The sequence below is a fragment of the Piliocolobus tephrosceles genome, chromosome 21, assembly GCF_002776525.5.
Source record: "Piliocolobus tephrosceles isolate RC106 chromosome 21, ASM277652v3, whole genome shotgun sequence".
In the NCBI taxonomy this organism is placed as follows: Eukaryota; Metazoa; Chordata; class Mammalia; order Primates; family Cercopithecidae; genus Piliocolobus; species Piliocolobus tephrosceles.
In genome coordinates, this window is record NC_045454.1 from 10,132,069 (window position 1) to 10,142,969 (window position 10,901).

Here is a 10,901-nt window from a genome sequence, read left to right on the forward strand (position 1 = left end):
AGAGCAAGACTCTGTCTAAAAAAAAAAAAAAAAAAAAAAAAATCTAGAGAGCTTTTTTGGCACTGGTGCAGTGGCTCACACTTGTAATCCTGTAATCCCAGCACTTTGGAAGGCCAAGACGGGAGAATCACTTGAGGCCAGGAGTTTGAGACCAGCAAGATTCCAGTCTACAAAAGAAAAAAAAATTAGCCAGATGTGGGGGTGCACACCTCTAATTCCAGCTACTCGGGAAGCCGAGGCCAGGGGAATCACTTGAGCCCATGAATTCGAGGCTGCAGTGAGCTATGATCGCACCACTGCACTCCAGCCTGGGGCAGCAGAGCAAGACTCTAGCTCTAAAAATAAAAATATGTTCCATGCATTGAGGTAGAGTATGATGGCTCCTGCTAGCACTGGTGTATGTAAAAATTTCTCTGGGCGAGACCTATTTTGCTGCTGATAACCAAGCATTGAGAGGGCACTGGAAGAGAGGACGGGACTGGGTAGAAGTGGTTTAGTTCCAGAGATGGTTCCAAGTGTCTGACATCTCAACTTGGCTGGTATGAACAGAAATGAAGGCATGCAATCAATTTATCTCACCATTCTGAGATCCAAATACTGGAGTGAATAGTGACCAAGGGGAAAAGCTGTCAAATGATACTCAGAACCATTGAGTGATTAGGCCATTGAAAGAACAACTTGAGGCCGGGCTCAGTGGCTCACGCCTGTAATCTCAACACTTTGGGAGGCCAAAGCAGGTGGGTTGCTTGATTCCAGGAGTTCGAAACCAGCCTGGCCAACATAGCAAGACCCCGTCTCTACTAAAAATACAAAAAAATTAGCCGGGCGTGGTGGTGGGCACCTGTGGTCCCAGCTACTCAGGAGGTTGAGGCAGGAGAATCACTTGAACCAGGGAGGAAGAGGTTACAGTGAGCCGAGATAATGCAACTGCACTCTAGGCTAGGCGACAGAGTGAGACCCTGTCTCAAAAAAAAAAAAAAAGAAAAGAAAAAGAAAAAGAAGGTTGGGCACAGTGGCTCATACCTGTAACCTCAGCACTTTGGGACGCCAAGGTGGGGGGATCACTTGAGGTCAGGAGTTCAAGACCAGCCTGGTCAACATGGTGAAACTCCATCTCTACCAAAAATAGAAAAAAATAGCTGGGTGTGGTGGCACACACCTGTAGTCCCAGCTACTGACGAGGCGGAAGCAGGAGAACTGCTTGAACCCGGGAGGCCGAGGTTGCAGTGAGCAGAGATCACGCCATTGTACTCCAGCCTGGGCAACAGAGCAAGACTGTCTCAAAAAATAAAAAATAATAATAATAATAATTTTTTTAAAATAAAGAAAGAAAAAAGAACTTGACTTATTAGTGGTATCTTACAGAAAAGAGAAGATAACACCAACATTGGATTTTGTTCCACCTGGGAGACATCACACCCCAACACCTTCTTCTGGCTCCTACTGTCCAATCCTCTATGGCCTATGGCCTGAGCATGAATTTCTTTTCTTTTCTTTTTTTTTTTTTTTTTTTGTGCGGAGGCTCACTCTGTTGCCCAGGCTGGAGTGCAGTGGCACAATCTTGACTCACTACAACCTCCGCCTCCCAGGTTCAAGCGATTCTTCTGCCTCAGCCTCCCAAGTATCTGGGATTACAGGCACCCACCACCATGCCCAGCTAATTTTTGTATTTTTAGTAGAGACGGGGTTTTACCATGTTGGCCAGGAAGGTCTCAATCTCCTAACCTTGTGATCCGCCCACCTTGGCCTCCCAAAGTGCTGGGATTACAGGCGTGAGCCACCGTGCCCAGCCTCTTCTTTTATTTTTTATTTTTTTAAGAGATGGAGTCTCACTCTGTCGCCCAGGCTGGAGTGCAGTGGCGTGATCTCGGCTCACTGCAACCTCTGCCTCCCGGGTTCAAGTGATTCTCCTGCCTCAGCCTCCTGAGTAACTGGGACTACAGATGCACGCTGCCATGCCCAGCTAATTTTTTTTGTATTTTAGTAGAGACAGGGTTTCATCGTGTTGCCCAGGCTGGTCTTGAACTCCTGAGCTCAGGCAATCTGCCCGCCTCAGCCTCCCAAAGTGCTAGGATTAAAGGCAGGAGCCACTGCCACCCAGGATGGAGTGCAGCGGCGCAATCTCAGTTCATTGCAATCTCCACCTCTCGGGTTCAAGTGATTCTCGTGCCTCAGCCTCCCAAGTAGCTGGGATTACAGGCATGCACCACACTATCCGGCTAATTTTTGTGTCTTTGGTACAGATGGGGTTTCACCATGTTGGCCAAGCTGGGATGACTTTCATTTATATTAAGAAGCCCTTTGTAACAAGTTTGGTTGGCTACCTCAGATACATGATCCCATACCTTCCTGGGATTTTCCTTTCAGATCACACAATGAACTTATTTTAGTTATTTCCACAGTTGTGTGTCTTCTTATTAGATAACCAAGGTTTGTGAAATAGAGAAAACAATTAAAGCATTATAGATTCTAAGAGTAAGGCCTACGATTCAAATAAAGTCCTTCTGGTTACAATAATCCATTTTGTTGGCCAGGTGCGGTGGTTCACGCCCATAATCCCATCACTTTGGGAGGCTGAGGTGGGCAGATCACCTGAGCTCAGAAGTTGGAGCCCAGCTTGGCCAACATGGTGAAACCCCCTCTCTACTAAAAATACGTAAATTAGCAGGGAGTGGTGGCGCACGCCTGTAACCCCAGCTATTCGGGAGGTTGAGACAGGAGAATTGCTTAAGCCTGGGAGGCGGAGGTTGCAGTGAGCTAAGATCATGCCACTGGACTCCAGCCTGGGTGACAGAGTGAGATCTTATCTCTAAATAAATACATAAATAAAATCTTACAAATAAAAATCTATTATCTTAATCTCCCAGGATCATGAATCTAGTCCAATTATTGAGATGAAATATAAGAAGATATTGTAAAACTCTGTATGTTATTCAAAAGCTAGTTACAGGAAACAGTACTATCTGACAGCGCAGCTGGGATTTGAAATCTAAGCCCTTAAGTCTCTATCAGATTCTCCCTGAACCTCTCCTTGCTAACCCTGATTACTGTCTAGAAGCCTCTCTAAACGTCTCTTAGGAAACCCGAGGCTCTGTGTTTTATTGTTAAGTTGTCCTAAGCTCTACCACACAGGAAAATCCACAATGATCCTTGCATCTTTTGTGGTATTCTGGTTGGTTTTATTTTGTTTTGCTTTGTTTTGCTTTCGAGACAGGGTCTCACTCCACTGCCCAGGCTGGAGTACAGTGGTGCAATCACAGCTCACTGCAGCCTCAACTTCCTGGGCTCAGGTGATTCACCCACCTCAGCCTCCCAAGTAGCTGGTACCACAGGTGTGCGCCATCATGCCTGGCTAATTTTTGTATTTTTTGTAGAGACAGGGTCTCACTATATTGCCCAGGCTGGTCTAAAACTCCCGGACTCGAGTGATCCACCTGCCTCAGCCTCCCAAAGTGCCGGAATTACAGACAGGAGCCACAGCGCCCAACCCATCCTTGCGTCTTTTACATACTTCATGCCCTCTCTTCTTTACCTTTTTTTCTTTCTTTCTCCTAATTGCATTCAACTCAATCCATTCTCAAGTCCACGTGTTGTTCCTCTCTTCCTCCTCCTCCTCCTCATTCTGCAGTTCCCTCCTTCTCATCTTACTTTTTTTTTTTTTGGACAAGATCTCACTCTGTCACCAGGTTGGAGTGCAATGGCATGATCTCAGCTCACTGCAGCCTCCACCTCCTGGGTTCAAGCAACTCTCCTCCCCCAGTCTCCCTAGTAGCTGGGATTATAGGTGCCCACCACCATGCCCTGCCAATTTTTGTATTTTTAGTAGAGACGGGGTTTCAACTAGCCTAGTTGACCAGGCTAGTCTCGAACTCCTGATCTCAAGAGATCCACCCCGCCTCAGCCTTCCGGAGTGCTGGGATTACAGGCATGAACCATTGCACTCAGCCTTGTTTTTCTCTTTCATATCCTCTCTCTTGATTTTTCTTTTTTAGGACACAAGAAGAACTGTAGAGAAGATCTGTCAGTTCCTGGGAAAGACGTTAGAACCCGAAGAACTGAACTTAATTCTCAAGAACAGCTCCTTTCAGAGCATGAAAGGAAACAAGATGTCCAATTATTCCCTCCTGGGTGCTGAATTTTTAGTGGACAAAGCACAACTTCTGAGAAAAGGTAAAAGAAAATCCTTTCGTTTCCAAATATACCAGAATACACGGCACACATGCCTATGGTCACAATTGGGCACTGAAAGAGTGCTTTTTTTTTTTTTTTCTGAGATGGAGCCCTGCTCTGTCGCCCAGGCTGGAATGCAGAGGTGCGATCTCAGCTCACTGCAACCTCCGCCTCCAGGGTTCAAGTGATTCTTCTGCCTCAGCTTCCCGAGTAGCTGGGATTACAGGCACACGCCACCGTGCTCAGCTAATTTTTGTATCTTTAGTAAAGACGGAGTTTCACCATCTTAGCTAAGCTGGTCTTGATCTCCTGACCCTGTGATCCATCCGCCTCGGCCTCCCAAAGTGCTGGGATTACAGGCATGAGCCACGGCGCCCGGCCAATTTGTCAGCTTTATTTGCTCATCACCCAGAACACTTGTCCCGGGGCCTCATCAGGGAGCCTCTTCTCGTGGTACTGATGTGGGCTGTAGGCACGTGGGGAAAGTTGGTTCCACCTGGGAAGGTTATCTGACTTACGTGAGGTCATTCAGATTCTCTCTCCTCAGAATGTGACATGAGCATTATCCATTCTACAAAAAGTGACCAGGTAAACTAGCAACGCTTACCAGACCTACAAGCTGTGATTCACCTGAGACATGAGGACAAGGACAGGGCTGGGGATAAGCCACAGTGTGGCTGCCCCACTGATGAGTTAGGGTAGAGAGCTGATCTGGACAAAGAAATGTCTGAAGAAAGGCTTCATCCGGAAAAGGGAGAGAGGACACACTTTGTCAGACGCTGTAAGGTGCCAAGATGAATGGAAATGTCTATTGCATGGGGTGAAAGAATCCATTTTTCCAGGCCCAGGGGTGGTGACTCATGCCTATAATCCCAGCACTTTGGGAGGCCAAGGTGGGTGAATCACCTGAGGTCAGGAGTTCGAGACCAGCCTGGCTAACACGGTGAAACCCCGTCTCTGCTAAAAATACAAAAAATTAGCCAAGCATGGTCGTGGGTACCTGTAATCCCAGCTACTCAGGAGGCTGAGGCAGGAGAATCACTTGAACCTGGGAGGAGGAGGTTGCAGTGAGCCGAGATCACGCCATTTGCACTGCAGCCTGGGCAACAAGAGTGAAACTCCGGCTCAAAAAAAAGAATCTATTTTTCCAAAATCCTACAGTTCTAATACATCTGGGACAGTGCTTCACGGAAGAAAAGAATTAAATCCTTCAAATGACCCAGAGTCCTGGGCAATTGTAAAAGTAAATGTTGGCCAGGTACGGTGGCTCACGCCTGTAATCCCAGCACTCTGAGAGACCAAGGCGAGTGGATCACTTGAGCTCAGGAGTTTGAGACCAGCCTGGGCAACATGGTGAAACTCTGTCTCTACTAAAAATAGAAAAATTAGCCATGCGTGGTGGCGCACACCTGCAGTCCCAGGTACTTGGGGGAGCTGAGACATGAGAATCACTTGAACCCAGGAGGCAGAGTTTGCAGTGAGCTGAGATTACAACACTATACTCCTGCCTGGGTGACAGAGCGAGACTCCATCTCAAAAAAAAGAAAAAAGTAAATGTTGAAGTGTTGAGACTTCGTATAACTTATCTGTATTAGGGATACATGCCATACACATACACCACAGAAAGAAAATACACAGAGCCTGTCCTACGTGACGTGATATGTGTTATGAGGTGAAAGACAGCAAGGATGGGGAGTGACCTCTAAATTGGGTGGTGAGAGAGAACCTCGCTGAGAAACTTGAGTTGGAACAAAGACTTGAAACAGGCAAATAGGTAAGTCATGGGCCAATCAGAGAGAGCAGCGTTCCAAGGAGAAGGAGCGCGGGACACCAGTACTCTGAGGAATGGGGATGCCTGTCATGTTTGAAGCAGAATCAGAAGTCCCCGTGTGAGTAGAGTGATGGAGAGGGTAGTTTTAGGGGATGAGCTCAGAGAAGCCACAGGGGCTGGATCACCTGGAGCCCTGTAAGCGCCTCCAGCACTTGTACTTGAGTGAAACCGAGAGTCCTCGGAGAATCGGAGCAGAGAAGTGGCATGATCTGGGATCATGAGGGCTGCCATGCGGAGACTAACTTATGAAAAAGAACGATCCAAAGCAGAGACCAGGCTGGGCACAGTGGTTCACATCTGTGATCCCAGCACTTTGGGAGGCCGAGACGGGCAGATCACCTGAGGTCAGGAGTTCGAGACCAGCCTGGCTAACATGGCAAAACCCCATCTCTACCAAAAGTACAAAAATTAGCCAGGTGTGGTGGCAGGTGCCTGTAATCCCAGCTATTCGGGAGGCTGAGGCACGAGAATGCTTGAACTCAGGAGGTGGAGGTTGCAGTGAGCCGAGATGGCGCTACTGCACTCCAGCCTGGGGGAAAAAGAAGACTCTGTCTCAACAACAACAACAACAAAAGAGCAGAGACCAGTTATAAGTGTACTGCAATAATCCAGGTGAAAAATGATGTTGGCTTAGGTCAATGTGGTAGAAACAGAGGTGGTGAGACGTGACTCGATTCTGGACATACCAGATGATAGACTGGCATTATTGCTGAGGAACTGTACACAGGATGGATGGGAGACAGGAGAAGGTAGGAAATTGTTTCCAGCTAGGTGAACGACTATGTGACCAGGCAGGATAAAGGCCCACCATGAACCATCGGCCATTCTGCTATGTTATCGACTGTGTCCATGTCAGGTGCCTGGTGGGAACAGGCCAAGGAGATGTGTGATCTGACCTGAGTTTCTGCTTCATGTTTCCAGGTGCATCTGGAGACTGGAAAAATCACCTCACAGTGGCCCAGGCTGAAGCGTTTGATAAACTGTTCCAAGAGAAGATGACCGATCTTCCTCGAGAGCTGTTCCCCTGGGAATAACGTCCAAAACACTCTGGACCTTATATGGAGGATGACATTGCTTCTCCTGTCCTTGTACATGTACCTGACTGGGGCTCATTGCATAAGACTTATTATTTTTTCCTGAAGCCTTAAGTATCAAACCTCTGCATCTCTGATCCCTTCCTTGTTAAAAGTTACCAGGGTTCCCGCCGGGCACAGTGGCTCACGCCTGTAATCCCAGCACTTTGGGATGTCGGGGGGTTGGGGGATGATCACGAGGTCAGGAGAGCGAGACCATCCTGGCCAACATGATGAAACTTCATCTCTATTAAAAATATAAAAATTAGCTGGGTGTGGTGGTACATGCCTGTAGTCCCAGCTACTCAAGAGGCTGAGGCAGGAGAATCACTTGAACTCAAGAGGCGGACATTGCAATGAGCCAAGATCGCACCACTGCAGTCCAGTGTGGGTGACACACTGTGAGTCTGTCTCAAAAAAAAAAAAAAAAAAAAAAAAAAAAAAAAAACCGACCAGGGATGCAGAGGTTGCAGTGAGCTGAGTCATGGCATCCCAGACTTTTTTAAATGCTTGCAATATTTCCAACTTACAGAATGCTACAGGAATAGTGTACGTACTACCTAAAAGGATGTCTAAACATTTTTTAATAAAAATAAATAGCTACAGTGACAGATTTTAGAGCAAAAATTAGTAATAAAAATAATAAATAAAATTACAGAAGCACTTAAGGTTCCATTTATTTTCATCACCTGTATCTCTACAATTTATTATTACTCTAACCTTAAGGAAAGTAATTCCCAATCTAATTTTATCCTCTTACTCTGGGTTGTTAAACCATATACAAAAAATGGTGTTTATGAAGGCTTTTAAAACTCACATAAGGCCAGGTGCGGTGGCTCACACCTGTAAACCGAGCACTTTGGGAGGCTGAGGGCAGATCACTTGAGGTCAGGAGTTTGAGACCAGCCTGGCCAACATGGTGAAACCCCGTCTCTACTAAAAATACAAAAATTAGCCGGATGTGGTGGTGGGCGCCTGTAATCCCAGCTACTCAGGAGGCTGAAGCAGGAGAATCGCTTGAATCCGAGAGGCAGAGGCTGCAGTGGGTTATGATTGCACCACTGCACTCCAGCCTGAGCAACAAAGCAAGACTCTGTCTCAAAAAAAAAAAAAAAGTATTCTATTTTCTAGCTGTTTGGCTTTAGCTTAAATTACACAAGTGGAAAGAAATATAATGTTGCCTCTGTGTCTTTTCCATGTTTTTCTCTTACTTGAATGTGGGGTGTCTCTCCCCCATCCCATCTGGAGGTCTCCTGTGTGGAAGGAACCAGCTGGTCTAGGTGGTTCCGGGGGATACCCCAGGACCAAGCTCTGGCTGGCCGCTCCCTGGGCTGGAACAGTGGTGTGTTGTTGCCCCCTGGTGGCCATGGAGCATCACAGCAGGTAATTGGAAGCCTAGGACTCTCCCAGTTCTGGGGGTGCCCCTGAATGAACCCCATCTCTGATCTGACCCCACTGTGTCTCTAGGGACACAACTGCATCTCGAAGTAACAACAATAAAAACCCACAATATCCTTAAGCTATTTCCCGTCAGGCATTTTCTTTAGAAAAATTACAGGGAAGCAGTCTGGGGTTTTTTGTTATTTTGGGAGGTTTTTTTTGAGATGGAGTCTTGCTCTGTCGCCCAAGCTGGAGTGCAGTGGCACGATCTCAGCTTATCGCAACCTCCACCTCCCAGATTCAAGTGATTCCCCTGTCTCAGCCTCCCGAGTAGCCGGAACTACAGATGCCAGCCACCATGCCAGGCTAATTTTTGTATTTTTAGTAGAGATAGGGTTTCATCATGTTGGCCAGGCTGGTCTTAAACCCCTGACCTCAAGTGATCCGCCCACCTTGGCCTCCAAAAGTGTTGTGATTACAGGCGTGAACCACTGCACTTGGCAGAAACAGTCTGTTAAAATGGGAGTTTGCAAAAAAAAATTTTTTGAGACAGGGTCTTGCTGTGTCATCCAGGCTGGAGTGCGGTGATACCAACACAGCTCACTGCAGCTTCGACCTCCCAGGCTCAAGTGATCCTCCCACTTCAGCCTTCCGAGTAGCTGGGACCACAGGTGGTGCCATCACACCTCGCTAATGTTTTAATTTTTTGTAGAGACGGGCTCCCAGGTCCGTCTCGAACTTCTGGGTTCAATCCATCCTTCCACCTCGGCTTCCCAAAGTGCTGGGATTAGAAAGCGTGAGCCACCTCACTTGGCCTTGAAAATCCTTCTTTTTTTTTTTTCTGAGACAGAGTCTCACTCTGTCACCCAGGCTGGAGTGCAGGGGTGCAATCTCAGTTCACTGCAACCTCCGCCTCCTGGGTTCAAGCGATTCTCCTGCCTCCGCCTCTCAAGCAGCTGGGACTACAGGTGCCCGTCACCACTCCCAGCTAATTTTTTGTATTTTTAGTAGAGACAGGGTTTCACTGTGTTAGCCAGGCTGGTTTCGATCTCCTGACCTCGTGATCCACCCACCTAAGCCTCCCAAAGTGCTGGGATTACAGGTGTGAGCCACCATGCCTAGCCAAAAACCTTTTTAACTAATGAATTTACTTGTGGCTACTGTATTCATTTGATATAAAAATAATGACCATTCACAGGCCAGGCCCGGTGGCTCATGCCTGAGGCAGGTGGATCATCTGAGGTCAGGAGTTGGAGACCAGCCTGACCAACATGGAGAAACCCTGTCTCTACTAAAAATACAAAAATTAGCCGGGTATGGTGGCGCATGCCTGTAATCTCAGCTACTCGGGAGGCTGAGGCAGGAGAATCACTTGAACCGGGAAGCAGAGGTTGTGGTGAGCCAAGATCAAGCCATTGCACTCCAGCCTGGGCAACAAGAGCGAAACTCCGGCTCAAAAATAAATTAATTAATTAAATTAAATAATGACCATTCACATCTTTCTCTTTATGGCACTTGATTTTTATCTAGGTGGATTTCTGTGAAAGGGACAATCAGATAAGGCAATTTTGACTTTTCTTTTACTAAAATAAAGGTTTTTTGTTTTTTGTTTTTTGTTTTGAAACAGAGTCTCACTCTCACTCAGGCTGGAGTGCAGTGGCACAATCTTGGCTCACTGCAGCCTCCACCTCCCCGGTTCAAGTGATTCTCCTGCCTCAGCCTCCTGAGTAGCTGGGATTACAGGCATGCGCCACCACATCTGGCTAATTTTTGTATTTTTAGTAAAGAGTGGGTTTCACCATGTTGGCCAGGCTGGTCTCAAACTCCTCGACTTAGGTGATCCGCCCACCTCGGCCTCCCAAAGTGCTGGGATTACAGGCATGAGCCACCAAACTGGCTTTGGTGTCTTCTTAATAATGACAGTTACGCATCATCTCCCAGGAGTTTGTCTACTCCACGGCAGGGATTTGACCGAGAACAGCAGTACTCAAGCTTTGCACATTGGAATTGCCTCAGAGCTTTAAAACATACTGGTGCCCCATCCCAACAACCTCACTTTTTTTTTTTTTTTTTTAAGAGATGGGGCAAGCCAGACGCCGTGGCTCAAACCTATAACCCCAGTGCTTTAGGAAGCTAGATGGGAGGATTGCTTGAGCCCAGGAGGTCGAGACCAGCCCAGACAACATAGCAAGATCCTATCTCTGCAGGAAAAAAAATTAAAACTTAGCCTGGCTTGGTGGCACATGGCTGTAGGCACAGCCACTAGGGAGGCTGGGGTGCGAAGACTGCTTGAGCCCAAGAGTTCAGGGTTACAATGAGCTGTAATCACACCACTGCACGCCAGCCTGGGTGACAGAGTGAGACCCTGTCTGAAAGAAAGAAAGAAAGAAAGAAAGAAAGAAAGAAAGAAAGAAAGAAAGAAAGAAAGAAAGAAAGAAAGAAAGAAA

General features: G+C 47.1%; 1 protein-coding gene across 1 annotated transcript in view; it reads left to right on the forward strand.

Moving 5' to 3' along the window:
• Positions 1-7,165, forward strand: part of SULT2A1 (sulfotransferase family 2A member 1) — a 16,165-nt gene extending 9,000 nt beyond the window's left edge. The window contains exons 5-6 of the mRNA XM_023182589.2: positions 3,993-4,170; positions 6,923-7,165. Coding sequence (XP_023038357.2) covers positions 3,993-4,170; positions 6,923-7,035 — 291 coding nt within the window. The 3' untranslated portion in view covers positions 7,036-7,165. The remainder of the gene's footprint in view (positions 1-3,992; positions 4,171-6,922) is intronic.
• The last annotated feature ends 3,736 nt before the right edge of the window (positions 7,166-10,901 follow it).